At 38.8% G+C, this 16,681-nt stretch overlaps 1 protein-coding gene across 1 annotated transcript; it reads left to right on the forward strand.

The window, feature by feature from the left end:
• The first annotated feature begins 7,159 nt into the window (after positions 1 to 7,159).
• On the forward strand, positions 7,160 to 14,998 carry ccr12b.2 (chemokine (C-C motif) receptor 12b, tandem duplicate 2). The gene is made up of 3 exons (XM_069667373.1): positions 7,160 to 7,246; positions 7,353 to 7,547; positions 12,380 to 14,998. Exons 2-3 carry the CDS (start codon positions 7,375 to 7,377, stop codon positions 13,242 to 13,244), a joined length of 1,038 nt encoding a protein of 345 aa, XP_069523474.1. The 5' UTR covers positions 7,160 to 7,246; positions 7,353 to 7,374; the 3' UTR covers positions 13,245 to 14,998.
• The last annotated feature ends 1,683 nt before the right edge of the window (positions 14,999 to 16,681 follow it).

Consider the following 16,681-nt stretch of genomic DNA (forward strand, 5'->3'; position numbering starts at 1 on the left):
AGTAGGTTTACACATACGAGGAATTTGACTTGGTGTTAAGGTGCAGTACAATAAACACTAAATAAATAAATAAATAAAAGAATGAAATGCTTTAATAAGAATTAGATATAAAACAAAGAATTATAATACAAAATATGTTTAACAGATGTAATTAAAGAGGTGTACAGCTCTGCTGGTTTGTGCAAGACGATGATAGTGCATATATTTAATTTGTAGAAACATGAACGTAATAATGAAAGGTTTATAATGAACATATTCAATGCCATCAGATCTACTAAGATGTACTGTAAGATGCATTATGGGAAATCTACAATCAACCCGGAGCTTGAAACATACCTTACAGTATCTGGACTTAGAGTTAAAGAGTTTGTAGCAGTTAACCTGAGTCGTAGAGTTTGACAGGGTAGTAGGAGTATGATGAAAGATGCTGTTAGATAAAGCTGCAACTATAAGATAAAGAAAATGTATTGCCTAATATTCTGTTAAAGGCGTTTTTTTCCCAAAAATGTCAAACATTTGTTGGTTCAAGCTTCCAGAATCTTTGGGTTTCAGAATGATGGTAGGCAAAAAAAATATATTCAGAGATTGTGATGAGCATGTTGCACAATATTTTTTACATTTAACTGACTAAACACTTATCCTTTAAAGGAGAAAATACTCAGCTTTTTAATCAATAGTGAAAATAATACAAAGTCACAGCCCTATTATGTTGCATTATGGGAAATGTAGGATCCAGGACTTTTGGAACTCAAACCCCTAGAAAATGTAGACAGGATTTCTCAGCCTCAAGTTTTCCAACTCTACAGAAGAACACGACAAAAACGCAGTGTTGAAGTGTTTTATCATCTTAAACCTAACAACACATTGGTGCAAACCATGGTCTCAGCTGTTAAAAGATTTATGCTTTTTCCGACAAGCATCTATTGCAATCATTTCCATATTTGCAAAAGCAAATATGTATAAAATATATGAGCTCACAAAGGTTGTAAATCCTCATCGCTGTTATGATGAAGAACATTGATCATTTAAAATTATTTTTAACAAATCCTCAAACCTAAAAGACAAAAATCCTGGTCATATGTATGAAAGCTGTTGAGAGGAAGATGAGGCACGAAATGACTAGGGTAAGGTTAGATAAACCAACACTGACTGCTGTGAGACTGACATGCTACCTTTGCTTCTGCTACTGAGTAAGCTTCTGCTTTTCTGCTGAAACAGTCTCAAACTTAATGCTGTGACTGCTGTGCTTGGGTTTAACAAAGTATCGCCAGTATTTTGCTTTTTTAGCTATTATACGTCTGATATTCATTTCTGAGAACTGACACTTCTAATATCTGTAACCATCGTCACTGCAGTCCATGCTGTGTGAAAGTACATTTCCTTTACAGATAGTGACATGATTCAATTCCACTGATATTTTTAGTTAGAATTTCATTTTATTTAATACTTTGTGATCACATGGGTTAAAACGTAATACTTAAAGAAAACACACTTAGAAGCTCCTTGTCTAGGATTTGTTTGCATCACATTGTCTTTGATCTGTATATGTAATATATATTTTTAAAATGCATCATTCATAACCTTTTGTTTTTATGATGTTGAAATGCAATGTTTACATGGTAGTTTATATATACAGTATATATATATATATATATATATATATATATTTGAAAATCTAAAACACATTGCATTCTAAGTTTTCTTGTAAAATTATTTTATATTAAAATAAACCTTCACAAACACTGACTTTGCAATGTCTTCTTTAACCCTGTCAACTTTTGATAAAGGTTTTGTGCTCTCATACATACAGGGTGAGATCTATGCATTGTCTCGAGATAACAGCATAGGTTTCCCCATTATGATGGCTTAATTTATCTTATTATATTGAGATAACAACACTGGTTTTCTCAAGATAATTTTCAAGCAATTTTGCCCCGTTTATGCTTAAGTGGTGGTTTTAAACAAAAAATCTTTCAATCGTGTATCACTCACTTTAAATTTTCACCCTGGAAAATGTAAACAAAGGCAGCATGCAGTTAATCACTTCGTCTGACACCTACCCCCCGCCAGCAGTTTCAGGCATTAAAAATAACGATATAGAAATAATGAATCTTGTCGCTGATGGTCTGGTTTGCTTTTGTAGGTCATATAGATTCATCAGAATTCATGTCAGTCTGTTTCAAAACCAGCAAAAAATACTCCTCAGGAGCTTAAAAGACATTATTCCTGAGTGAGCTGAGAGCCACAAACAATGTAGAGAAGCTTACTTTTTTTAGGCAATGTGTAATTTCGAATAAGACTTCCCTTTTAAGTCTTTCCTCATTTGATTGCTCTGTAATTTACTGTAGTAAGTAGCAGTAAAGTACAAACATGCTCTTTGAGTAACTCCATCTTGTACACGCTAATGTTGATCCTGAGCTGGGGCTGAAGGATGGAAGAGAAGGGTTGTTTGTCCAAATCCCCCGACACAGATCTGAGCAGGGTTCAGTGAGTGAGCACTGATCTTCTTTCTCCCTCATTAAAGATTGTTAACATGTCTTTAGAACGACACTTACTGTACAAATCCCCCTCCCCAGCTAAGTGCACGCATCTGCACTCACCGAAACTGCCACACACACACACACACACACACACACACACACACACACACACACACACACACACACACACACAAACACAACCACCGGCTACTGATATCAGTGTGTTCTAAATCAGCCTGACTTTTGAAGGGAAAGTTAATATCACTCACAGGGGAGCCGTTCAAGTTTAATCTCTTTTGCTTTAAAAATGATTGTGCTCTGTATGGAGGCAAATCATTATCATGCTGATGTTCATTTACAGTTTTTAAAAATCACAGGCTCGTTAAACACATAATAAACATTTTTCCTCAGGTCATTTAGGTCTTCAAGCAGGTATGTGGCATAATCCACCTCAAATAATAATGTAATAAATGCAAAAAATCAGCAGCCATTGTTTTCCTAACACCACCGCAGCAATGAGTCACGCTGGGCTGAGTGGATGACATCTAAAATCCTGCTCATCTTTATTTCTTGAGAGATGGAGATGAAACTCCAGCTAACAGCTTATGAGAAACTGTGGCTGTGAACCCCATTGGTGTTCTTCATGAAAGCAACAGGTATCAAAATAGCATTTTAACAAATCTACATGCGATATTTTTGTAGATTTTTCTCCAGCAGTTCGCACTCCTATAACATGCAGAATCAACAAGACCAGCTGGACTTGGTTGATCAGTTGCTGTTGACATATTGTGGTGAAAGTAACCATGGCATAAACTGCATAGCTTTTCTTCCATCACGTCTTCTGGCTTAAAACCTAACAAAGTGGGTTTTTTTTAAGCACAAGGCCATTTAGTTATTTTAGGCTGACCGCCGGGGTCAGCCCTACACGTGGGTCTGTAAGTGAGTGAGTGAGTGAGTGAGTGAGTGACGGTACTTTTAGATAATTTAATAACACAAAATATCCACTATAGGCCCATGACCTGCTTTATGTAAGCTGACTTTAACTGATACATCAGTACATGTAACTGCAATAACAGGATGCAGGCTCACCCTTAATGTTAACCAGTGAATAAGCAAAGCTGAAAAGTGTCACTTAAACTGTTACGACAGATGTCTGCTGCAGCTGTGAATGTACTGTATGATGACAAACCTTCCCACTGGTAAAAAAGCTGACTAAATGACCACATCTACAGTCACCAAACCAAATACCCAGTAATTGCTATGACGTGCATGGAGAACAGCATCAATGCCAGAGTGCAAGTGGTGCAACACCAGTGATGTGAGGGAAAGCGACGTCTTCCTCTTTAAAACATTATGTCAAAAGCACAGTTTAGCATTAACCACAATAAAACAAATCAAATGTTTCCCATGATATTTGTCACGACCCGGCTCACAAGACATGACAAAAAGAGAAATGCACGGCTTTAAGTAAATGTTTATTACAAACTATACTTAATTAAATATATACAAAGAGTATGAGGTGTGTAAGTCTGTCAGTCTCTAAAGAGTTACTCTTAATACAGATCAGCGCTGCGACAAAGCTACAAAATGATGCACACCATGCAGATCAGAAGGGTCTATATTTACATTGGTCAAAGATTCACTGTGGTCTGTGAAGTTTGACAGTTGTAACAGACAACAGGAGAAGATGTTTCCTTAAGGGAATACCACTTACGCAGCAGAAGAGATTATGCAGATTGGCAAATTTATTTATAGAGCACCAATTATACACAAAGCAATTCAAAGTGCTTTACACAATCAAATAGATACAAAATACAAAAAACAATTGGATTAAAAGAATTAAGTACGCCGTCGGCCTGGAAGGAGGTGATCATCTTGGTCATACCAAAAGAACATAAAGATCCCACAGATTGCGCATCCTACAGGCCGATTGCACTCTTAAATACAGACTGTAAATTGCTGACTTCTGTACTAGCTAGATGGGTGGAAGTTAATAAATCCAGACCACACAGGTTTTTTAGTTGGTTGTCATCTGCCAGATAACATCTGCAGACTACCCAGATCCCTGCATGCACTGCCCCTCAAAGCTCAAAGCCCCTCAAAAGAGTTAATGGACACATATCTAAATCTTTTGGTCTAGGGAGAGGAACATGCCAGGGGTGTCCTCTGTCACCGCTCCTTTTTGCGTTGACCATCGAACCATTGGCACAGGTGATACGAGATGACACAGTTATTAAAGGAATAGAGGTCGGCAACGAAATCCCCAAAGTTTCCCTATACGCCGATGATGTTTTAGTTAACATTTCAGAACCTCTAAGTTCAGTTCAAAGACTAATAGATTGCTTAATTCAAATTTGGACACCTTTCTGGTTATAAGGTCAATGTTATTAAAACAGAGGCTTTGGCTCTGAACTCGCTTATCACCCACCAGAGGGGAGCAACATTCTCATTCAAGTGGCCTAAAGCTGGTTTAACATACTTGGGCACCATTATACCACAGGACCTGGTTAAATTGGATAAGGTAAATTAAGTGATATCTGTAGATCTTAACAGATGGGCTGTGCATCCCATTACTCTTTCAGGTAGAATAGAGAGTATTAGAATGAATGCAGTTTCTTGTTCATACCACCCAAAAACATGTTCTCAATTCTTCATCGCCTCATCTCCAGGTTTATTTGGCAAGGTAGGCGCCCACGTGTAAAATACAAAGTCCTACAATTATCTAAACAGCAAGGAGGGTGGGAACTTCCTCACCTTAGACACTACTGGCAAGCCTGTCAATGAAGGGCATTGACCATCTGGATTTCAGACAGGGTAGTCACAAGGTGGCTGGATATGGAAAAATCAGTCCGTACTCAATTTGGTCTCCTTAGGGATATATCTGTTTTGTCGGGTATTGCTCATCTAAAGGGTCTCAAATTAGACACAGACATACAAAAAATGGAGACACCTTAATCTTAGTTTTGTCCACCAATTTATTGAGGGTCAGGAATTCAAAACATTTGAAAAGTTAACTAATGAATTTAACCTGCCAAGATCAGATTTTTTTTATAGATATCTTCAGATAAGAAGTTTTTTTTCTCAAACCTCCAAATTGGACCAGCCTTAGGAAATCTGTTTCCCTTCTTGAGCAATACTTGACAAATATTCAGAATAGAAAGCACACAAAGAGATCGATATCTGATTTATATAGAGCATTATCTAGTATGAAACAGGAGAACACCTTTTATATTAAACAGAAATGGGAGGGGGAGCTTGAATTAGAAATTTGTGAGGAGGTTTGGGAAAATATCTCTTCAGAAAGTCACTAACGCAAATGTATGGAGAGAGTTCCAGTGGATTCTTTAGAACCCTTCATATCCTTTCCAAAATAGATCCCCGTCAAACAGGTGCGTGTTGGAGGAAGAGTGGAGAGGAGTTTGCCAACCATACGCATAACTTTTGGAAGTGTCCTGTCCTGGATAACTTTTGGAGGGAATTATTTGATGTATCTGACAGAGTATCTGGTTTTCAGCTACCCAGGGACCTATTGCTGGTCATCGTTGGGGTCATCCCAGAAGAGGGGATGTGTAGGAAAAAGATATATTTACTCCATGTACTTCTAGCAGCAGCCAAGAAAGCAATAACAGCAGCAAGCTTAAAAAAGACCCTCCAACATATGACACATGACAGGAATTTACACAATGGAAAAAATAACTTTCATGCTGAGACTGCAGAATAAACAATTTGCAGGACGTTGGTCACCTTGGCTAAAAGTGATGGGGGAGGTGAGGAGCTAGGCATGCCTGGAAAACTTTTGCATTTCTTTACTCCATGTTGTAAGTAACCTGCCGGTGATGTACTCTGTATTTGTGGCCTCTACTGTCACAGTCTTTTATTTGTTATTTTTATGTGTATTGGGTCACTAAGGGTTTTATAAACTCACTTTTTCTGGATGATACTGTCTCATAGAGGGAGGTGACAAGTGGATGAGGGGGCGGAGGGAAGTGGATGAGGGTAAAGATAAAGTTGTGCACATGTAGCGACTAAAAGTTTTGGATGTTTACTCAGTGGATTTCAAAGAAAAATGCTGTAATGACTGGAAGGTGTGTTTGTCTAACTTTGCTCAAGAAAGAAAGTTTAAAAAGAAAAAAAAAAGAATTAAGTACAAATTTACATAAGAAGTTCTAGAGCACAGCAGTACAAAAAACAGAATATATTCATATTATAACTGCTTCAACAGCATCTAGAGTCTTTGAAAGTGTAATTGATTTACAGACAATTGTCTCATCTTTACAATTGTCTCATCTTCATCTCAGGAGAGATGCATGACGTACCGCTTTGTCCACAGGGTTTGCCAAGATCAACACAAAATGAAAGGAGGGATGACAAATGATGGTATAGCGTCAGTGCATTTCTTAAACCAGCATTTTATAAAGTATTACAGGTATTTCCTCTGACATAAACTGGTTATTGGTATCAAAACAACTGTTATCACTACAGTTAGTATAATGTGATTTGAATGTCATAAGATGTCACATAGACAGATAAACTTGCCCTGTCTGTTCATCAACTGAACTGTCCAGGGAGGGGAGCGTGATTCAGAAGGTCTGTTGCCACACGATGCAGACTCATAGCCAATCCCTCCTACTTACACACACATTTCTGTGGTACTTCCTTCCCTTTGCTGGCTGACTTATCATGGAGTGACTTGAACTCACTGTGACTCAGATAGCTGTGGCCATTAGACTCAAACGGCAAGCAGCAGCCTCTCTCCTGGGCAGGTGGTAAGTCAGCTCATGTCGTTCTCAATCCCATGAACATCTGCCTTTTAATTCACTGTTCTCTTTGCAGGCTCAGGACTCTATTTGACTGTGTTTCTGTATCTTACAGACTTTTCTGCATTTGAGCTGAGATGGAAGCAACAACAACAATAGACTATGAAGCATTTTATAAGGATTCAACGCTCCCCGAACCATGTGATAGGCAGGTTGACAACAGTCTGGGAGCTTATCTATCCATCCTCTATTACTTTATATTTTTCTTCAGTGTCTTTGGCAACGTGTTGGTCCTGGTGATCATCAATAGGTGAGTAGACCTGCAAAGACTCAAAACCTGAATGAAAACTCTGAATACATGATGTATTTGAAATAATACATAAGAAACAGATTCTGGTTTTGCACTTAAACTGTTGAAGATGTTAAATGTATTATCTGTTCGCATGACCCTCAGTGGTTACAGTTGGTTAATTTGGAACCATTAACCTTCTGGAAATTACTCATTTTCTTGACCTTTCAAAAACAGTATTCACCATATTTACATGGTGGCCATTTTCCTTTGAAGTCACACTCAGGGTGGGAAACTTTAAATGCTGTTACAGTGATGTAACATTGTAATCAAAGCCTCTTATATTCAAGGTAATCTGACAACTAGTTCTCTTTCCACACTTCTCGGTTGATAAGCCACTAGATAGTGAAAATCTGGAGGCACATCTGGCCATATTTCAAGGTAAAACAACTTTTATATTACCTATTACGTAGACTACTCGGGCTAACTCAAAACAGCTTACGTTAGCATTCAAACATTTTCTAGCTAACATCACAGTAAGCAAACTAACATTGCTGTAAGCTAGGTAACAACTTTCCTATCAGATCGTTTGACACTAAAAACTGTTAATGTTAGCTAGGAAGTTGTTGAATGCTTGTGTTAGCTGTTGTGTTGCGATACGGTATAGCTAATAAATAGTTTTCTGCATATGAAATATGGCCAAATGTCTGTATAGATTTTTACTATCCATGTCTTACGATATGGCATCACAGTGGTGCAGTGGTTAGCACGGCTTCCTCCCACAGTCCAAAGACATGCTCGTTAGGTTCATTGGTGACTCTAAATTGCTCGTTGGTGTGAATAAGACTGTGGAAGGTTGTCTGTCTCTATGTGTCAGGTCTGTGATTGACTGGCAATCAGTTCAGGGTGTACCATGCCTCTCGCCCAGTGACAGCTGGGATAGGCCCCCCCCCCCCCCCATTATGGAAGGATAAATGTCTTACTATATGTCAGGAGTTTATATAACTTGCAACCTCAAAACAGCAGTGAGCACACTACCAGCAATTGGGCTTCCCCCACTTAGTGTGACATCAGAGGAAAAATCCTCCTGCTAACAATTAAAATATATATAAAGAGATAATTACAGAATGGGAATTATATACTTAACACATTAATTGCTAGAAACAATATAAAGCTGTATGTTATTATGATTCTGTGTAATGCAAATTAAAGCTCAATTTACCACCATACTTTGTCTAACCTCACGGGGCAAATAACAGAAACACCCCGCAGTGTAATGCAATACAATTCCATGACACAACCTATGGTCCTCTAAATTATAAATAATTATACATGTTTTCAGGTTGTCAGAAAAATGACTAACAGTGGGAAAGTACAAGATGAAGTCATACTAGTAGCATCTTTTTCATGTACCCCAAGAAGAGGCATACAGCAGCTATTCAGAAGGCAAAATTCCTCTGTGGTCGCCCCAATGACTGTATATATAGATGGACAACGCGTCTCCATCTGCTCCCATTGTACGTAATTGATGCCAAAATAGCCCGTGTGATAGGTGCTGCCATTTTGCGATGGTGACGTCATACGGAGCCAAAGTCTGCGCAGTAGAGATCGACTAACCCAAACACACACTTAACTTACCGAAAAAACAGCAAGGATCCCGCACGCAGGAGCCTAATTTGTCAACAGAGCAATCATCGTTTTTACAGCATCAAATAACTTATTAAAAATAAACTTGTCAGAAGAATGAACACTTGGACGTAAATCAGCATGATAATAACTAGCTAAAATGACAGAAACCATGTTTGAGAAAAATTTATCGGGCGTGTATTTTGATTTTATAGTTTGACCCATGTCCCACCTGTTAACATGGAGGAGGCAGGCTTTTTGACCTATACTGCAGCCAGTCAGCAGGGGGCGCACAAAATGTTTTGGCTTCACTTTTAGGGAGCTGTCATGTAGTCCATCTTTTTATACAGTCTATGGGTCAGCCCTAAGAGCTACCACTACTCTGTCACTGTCTACCAACTGTCCTCTCCATACCCTTGTCTCCAACACTGCCCCCTACCTTTGTGAGCGAATATATTTAAACATTTTCCACATTTAAAAAAGTAAATCAACAAAATGAAAACTGGCTTTTTCAACTACAGACTATTAAAATTCAATTTAATAATATCATTATTGTTTCTTGATCCATTGAGAATGTGAGAGTTCTTCAGTCAGTCAGTCACATACAGACCCATGTGTAGGTCAGCCAAAAATATAATGATAATCTTCACCTGCCTTCAGGGTTCTTAACTAAATGTAAAGCACCTATGTGTATGATCCAAACTTTACTTCTTGAAAAACAGAATAAGTAATGTACAGGGAGAAGCTTAACCACTATACAAAGCACTCCTTAAGGGCCTGTGTCCACTAATGGCGTTTTCAGAAACAATGCAGTTCAGCGTTTTCAGCATTCAACTTCCTAAGCGCAAAAACGCCCTCGGTGTGAGCTACTTTTTGGCATTTTGCTCAAAGCGCTCTCAGTTAAAAACATTTCAACTTTTGGAACAAGCCGTGCTGGTCAATGTCACTTCTTCCTCACCAACCAATCAAAATCAAGAAGGGGCGGGACTTCCGGGGCCGGTCTCACAAAGATAGACTTTGACTATGGCTTAGATATAACAAATAGTCAGACTTCAGATAGACGTCTAAATACATTCGTTTCACTAAGCAGTTTAGTTCTTGACCTTGATCTTGAGCAGGACTGTGGTGCATTGAATTCTGGGAAAATGAAGACATTTTTCAAAACAAAAAAAATGGCCGACCAAATTCCCTCATCTAACCGCTCAAGCTTGTTTAGCCCAGCAGAAAATGTTTGTCTATTAGAGAATTCAACAGTTATAAGGGCATTTAACTTGGAAAATATAGCAAAAGAGTGTAACTACAAAAAGAAAACGTTGAAAGGACCATCAAAGAAGTTTGGTGCTATTGGTCAGCAGGTGTCACTGATTGTTACCATGACAACATGGGTCTTAGAGCTGAGTTAGCCTGGGGGTAAGTTGTCTACATTTTTTTGTGTGAAATGGTCTAACTTGCATTAAAGTAATCTATGAGCAAAATCAAGACAGGCCTAACACTATAGTTGGGTCTAAAACATCTTTGTGAAACCGGCCCCTGATATCAACTTTGTAAACAACAGTCGAGGAGGAGAAGCTACGATATTCCTTTGCATTGTTTTTACATTTCCTTTATACAATTTATTTGAATAAAAGCAAATGTTAAGCATACAGAGCAATTTAACTTTGCAGACTTAGCAGCCACTACCAAGGGAAGCAGAAGTGCCGCAATAAAATTTGTATCCTAGCAACAGTAAGCGCCGGTAAGAAGTGCTGTGAAATTGAGGCCATGGGCCCTGCCAGCCCAAAAAAATGCCGTTAGTGGACACAGGCCTTTACGAAGCAAAATGAGCCTTGTTGGTTCCCAAAAGACAAAAAAACCTGCCTGCTGATTACACATACCTAATTCTTTACATAATGGAATTTGAATGCAATTATCGTGTGCAGGTACACTTACACGTTAGTTTTTCTCATTGGTTTCTGGCAAATTTAAGCTTTAGCAGCAAGTATAATGAAACACTCCTGTGATCGTATAAAAGTAACTTATTTATGATATTATTATTAATTGATGAAACAACACCGCATTAATGCTTTGGTTTGGCAGATGGAATTAACAGTAATCAGAACACCTGGCTGAGGCGGAGTGATACACACAGTGAAAAGTCCCAGTGATGTTGTTCTCTTTATCAGCACTCATGGAATGCCTCTAATCAGATTACTTGGTCAGAACTAACTGTTGTATAGCTGAACCTGATCTGATGCTGTTTTGGGACACTTGCTGGAACAACTGATGCTACTGTTTTTGAGAGATCAATGTGAGGACATGCTTATAGATGTTTGTGTCAACACGCTAGCTCGCTTACATCATCCACCACAAAACTGAACCAGACAACTTGTGTAACGTTCAACAGGTTAAACCAGGACTTCTGCTATTTTAGAACATGACCTACAAATTTCAATAAACAAATTGGACATAACTTTGCTTTTTTTGCGTAAAGACAGTGTCAGACTTTAAGTTAAACATCTGCAAACTGCAAAAATAAAAAATAAAATATTCAGACATAACCACTTTTTCATGATGGCTGGTAATGATAATAATCTTGAACATGTATGCTTTAGAAAAGCCAAGAATTTGAGGTGTTTAAACTCCTGTTAACATACATAAACACTCTGCTCCACTTCATATAGTTAAAATACTAAAGATAGCTTGATCTTAAGATTGTGTACATCTCCTCCAAAACCAACTTTGATTCAGCTTAAATTTCAACCTAGTCAGATAATTACATAATATTGGTACTGCACTGTTGGTGGAGTTCCCGCAACAAACGCTGCAACTCATCTTATTAGCGTTGCTGTCATGGCAAATCTCCCCTTACCCACTATCAGCGCCACTTCTTCACCACATTCATAAAAGTTGTCCTCTCTTCCCCGGTTAGTGGGAAGATTGCGCCTGGCTAGATTACCACTAGCCAAATACAGTAAGCGTAACCACATAAATGGTGCACAGCGAAGGTCAATCCAAAAATTGCAAGAGTTAACGACGGTCATACGTTGCATGCTACCACCAGTAGGGAGAGCCGATGCAAATGCAAACCTTATCTTACAATTGTGTAATTTTGGACTCTTAATTCAGAGATGCAGGTATTCCACTGAAACCACCTCCAGTTAGGGTAAAACATAATGACCTAACGTGCATGTGTGACCATTAGGCTTTTAGTTTTCTCTTGTTCTAACTGTTTAAATGTCCAACCCTAGGTTTGAGAGGTTTACCACTGTAACCAACATCTTGCTAGTGAACCTGGTGGTGTCATCCCTGATCTTCGTGACCAGCCTTCCCTTCCTGGCAGTGTACCAGCAGCTCACCACCTGGATCTTTGGTGAGGTCATGTGCAAGATTGTTGCAACCATCTACTACCTGGGCTTCTACAGTTCTGTCCTCTTTCTGACTCTCTTGACCTTCGACCGACACCTTGCAGTCGTGTACTCCTTGAGTGCACAGCGAGTGAGGAGTCGGCGCTATGCGGTGATCTCATGCACTGTGGTGTGGATTGTCAGCCTCCTGGTGTGCATCAAGGAGATTTTTCTACACTCCACGTTTTTTTATCCGGTCGACGGAAAAACATACTGCCAGGACAGTGGTAGAAATACAGGTCATGTAGCAGTTCTGAGAGAATCTGGATTTTACATTCAGCTCTTCCTCTTCTTGATCTTTCCTCTGGTTGTTGTTGTCTACTGCTATGTTAGGATTGCTATCACTGTCCTGTCATCCAAAATAGTTACCAAGTTCAAGACAGTCAGGTTAATATTCTTCATTGTCCTGTTGTTTTTTCTGTGCTGGACCCCATACAACATTGTACTGCTGTTGCGTGATAGAGCCAATAGAGCAGGAGTGACCTGTGAAGAATTGAAGAGATCGGCTTACACTGTTCATGTCACTCGTAACTTTACCTACATTTACTTTTGCATCAGTCCCATCTTCTACACATTTGTTGGGAAGAAGTTCCAGAACTATTTCAGACTGCTGCTGGTGAAACGTTTCCCGGGGTTAAAGAAACATGTTTCTGTCAGTCAGCCCAGCGGAACCAATATGTTCACAAAAAGTACACAAAATGCGCTTTAGGAAGGGGAGGGCTCTTGTTTCTGAGGACTGCAGTGTGTTCACTGAACCGTAAGCTGAAGGAAGGTGTATTTTGTATTCTTCTTGCTTTTTAATGGTAGAGAGAAAGGAAGTAAAAGTAGGGATAAGGTTTCATCCATAACAGGATTAAAGCTGGACGGATTTCTGTGCCCTATCCTAAGGAGAAACAATAAGAATGTGAGAAGATTAAAAGATTCACACCAATATCTACGCTTTCTTTTGCTGTGTCGCTAATTTCACTGTTCAGACTGTTGCAGGTATATTTTGAAATTTTCAAACATTCATTTGTGGAATACAATGTACATGGACTTGTCTTCTACATATATTATACATTTTATATACCGTAAAATCTGGAATATAAGTCAAAACAGAATATAAGATGCAGTCTGTTTTTTGGCAGGGGGTATCCCGGAGGTAAAAAAGGTTTTCTAATAGCTAGGCCATTTATTCATTTAAAACATGTACACAAGTTATTTCAACACTATTTCACATTTTACGGTACTTCCACCTGCCACAAAAGTGCACACTTCCACTTAGCTCCATAAAGCACTGTTATACGAGTTATATATAAAAAACTGTTTGTTTTTTGCAACAGGCTTAAAGATACAATCTTGAAGATTTCAAATTTTGTGCTCTAGAGCGTCCTCCCATTGGCGATAATCGGTAATCACAAGAGCACTCCCAATGTAACGAGACGTCTGTGGCTTGCTCCCTATGGTTCTAACTCTAGATTTTTCTTGCTTTTGTTTGTAAACTGACTTAATCTGAGCGTCGAATTTGTTTCTTTTTCTTCGGATTTTCACTTATTTTTTAAGTTGTATTTGTAGTCATCGATCTTTTCTTTGTTTGTTCATCCACAGTAGATTACCGTTTTCCTCGCAATGCTTACAGAAACCAGAAGTGCAGCCACTCCGCCTACCCTCTCTGGCAGACCAACCACTGCTGGGTGATGGAAAATCCATCACTAACTGGCCACCTGTGATTTTTTCCGCCAAAGTCGCCACAGACACCCAGTCCATAAAAATACGACATACTGCAAATGCAAAGGCTTTCATCAGTTGGCCATAGGCTCAATCACCATTGTGTTAACTCATACGGTGATAGATAGTGACTTAAAAGACATCTATTTAAATGAAAAAGTTCAAGATTGTTACTTTAGCTTACCTCATTAGTGTGGCCAATGGCAGCATGGCATGTCGTGGTCTGTAATATCACAGTGACCAGCCTATTGCTGTTTTTTTCTAGGTGGACAGAAAAATATCCCGTTATCGCAAGAAAACCAGCTTTGTTATCCTGAGATGAAGAGATTAATAAGTCAAGATCTTGAGAAATCAACCAGAAATGAACTCGTTATCATGTGAAATGGAGTAAATAAAATGTATGGCTCAGGGCTTCTGTACTTACCTAATCTGTTTTAAAGCTTTGTTTAAAAAGGAAACTATAGGGAACCTGTCAAAATAGCCTCTTGTGGTTAAACCATCTATAGACCATCCTAATATAATGCACTTCTCCAAAAACAATGAATCAAGTGTGTCCAGTCATTCTCGCATGTCCCTTTTGTTTTAGCACAAGTTGTATTCTTCTTTGTAATAATCATGTTTTTAAAACTGTTTTCAAATGTTGTAGGAGATTGTGTGAGAAAGCTGCACCATAAAACGAGAGCTGGTTTTGATGGATGTTTGGTTTTGGTTTGATTCAGTTCTTGTATTTGCCTGTGTATATCTAAGCTCTTTAAATAAATCAAACCTTTTAATCAGCACGCTGCATGTTTCTGTTTTTCACTTTCTTTTACTTGTTTAAAGGGAAATTTCATTCAAGACATCAGTGGTTGATGTTTGAGAAGAAGATCAAATACAAGCTTTTCATTTTGATGCTAAGAAGAAGACAAGATTGGAGTTTGGCAATAATCATGATTTTTTTTCTCTACATAGGATTTCATTCCTTTAAGATTAGATATAACAAACGCATGAAAATAATGTGTCCAATCACAAGCTCATTACAACGCCCATGGTTGTCAATTCCACCATTCATCATTTATCACTTTCTTTAAGACTGGTCCTAGCAGTGGTTCAGTTCTAAATCACTGTCAGATCACTTGCCAAACTTCCCTCCTGCCTCAGCGCCTCCTTTTCCCTCTGTGGCACTGCTAAATTTCACCTTGTACGCTGCTGGGTGATAAATTGTAACCCAGGCTTACATTTCTGCCATTCTTTCTACCAGAGGATAGAGGGAGGAAAAAAAATCAAGCTGTCAAGAATGAAAAGGGGCCTCGGCAAAAAGTAATGCTTTCTGATAAGAGGTCTTTTCCTCCATCTTTCTCTGCTAAGTCATGAGTAAAGTCAAGGCCAGGGAGAAGTTAAGAAGTCTGACAGTAAAGCACTGAAGATAATCAGATTAGACATGTTTTGTAAACGAGGAGGAAAGAGGAAGTAGAGTTTTGGGCAACACAAATTCAGTATAGGCGGGGGAAGTGAGCAATACTTTCTAGTGATGAAAAGCACAGTGAGACAAACACACAAATGTTGTAGTGTTAGCCTGTTAACTGCACAATTATCCAATATATTGAAAAAAGAGGGTTTAAACATACCTCAGACTACAGGTCGTCTTGCAAGTGCGACCCTCATGTTTACAGCAAGCGACCAGCTCGCTGTTACAGCAGCATCACACAAGCAGGGAGAGAGGGGACTGCTATGATTAATAGTGTGAAACACACACACACACACTCACACGCACACACACGCACACACACACACACACACACACACACACACACACACACACACACACATCCAGGATGGTCAGTGTGCTAGCTACAGCAGCTGCAGTATAGGTCTGCAGTGTTCAAGTATATATGAAGAAAATATGTTGTAGGTTAAACTCCAAATTATTTTAAGGGGGAAAAGTACCCTAATTGTCAATTGTTAATTGTAAAGAAAGGTTTATATGATTGTTAATTTTATATATTATTTCTCATGCATTGATTTTTAATAAGCATTTTACTCGTGTGGTTGGTTTAGGAGTGCTAAGCTAAAATGATATAGTACTCTTACTTCTATTTTTGGTTTATTCACTGAAACCTTCATTCTTTTCTTTTCTGTTTGTTATTCTAATTCTTTGTTTGAAGCGTGTCTGATGTTCCACTAAAGAAATAAAAGACCAAAGACAACAACAGAGACGGGCTGCACCATGGTGCAGTGGTTAGTGCTGCCGCCTCACAGCTAGAGGGTTGCTAGTAGAATCCCGCTTCGGATGACAGGTAGAGTTTGCATGTTCACCTTGTCCATATCCTGATTGAATGAGTAATAGATGACCTGAGGAATGAGGAATAGAGGAAGACCTAACCACCTTAACATCTTCACTTCACTAACCCTGTTTCCAGCATGTTTGTGACGTCAGACGTTGACGCAGCAGAAAAGAGA

The sequence above is a fragment of the Semicossyphus pulcher genome, unplaced genomic scaffold, assembly GCF_022749685.1.
Source record: "Semicossyphus pulcher isolate SPU_LCO1_2020_fin unplaced genomic scaffold, fSemPul1.0.p SCAF_18, whole genome shotgun sequence".
Classification (NCBI taxonomy): domain Eukaryota; kingdom Metazoa; phylum Chordata; class Actinopteri; order Labriformes; family Labridae; genus Semicossyphus; species Semicossyphus pulcher.

Bases quoted from the DNA above. Each gene is read 5' to 3' on its own strand.
- ccr12b.2 (XM_069667373.1), top strand. From the start codon at position 7,375: ATGGAAGCAACAACAACAATAGACTATGAAGCATTTTATAAGGATTCA. The intron at 7,548-12,379 runs GTGAGTAGACCT...GTCCAACCCTAG, and splicing joins GTCCTGGTGATCATCAATAG to GTTTGAGAGGTTTACCACTG.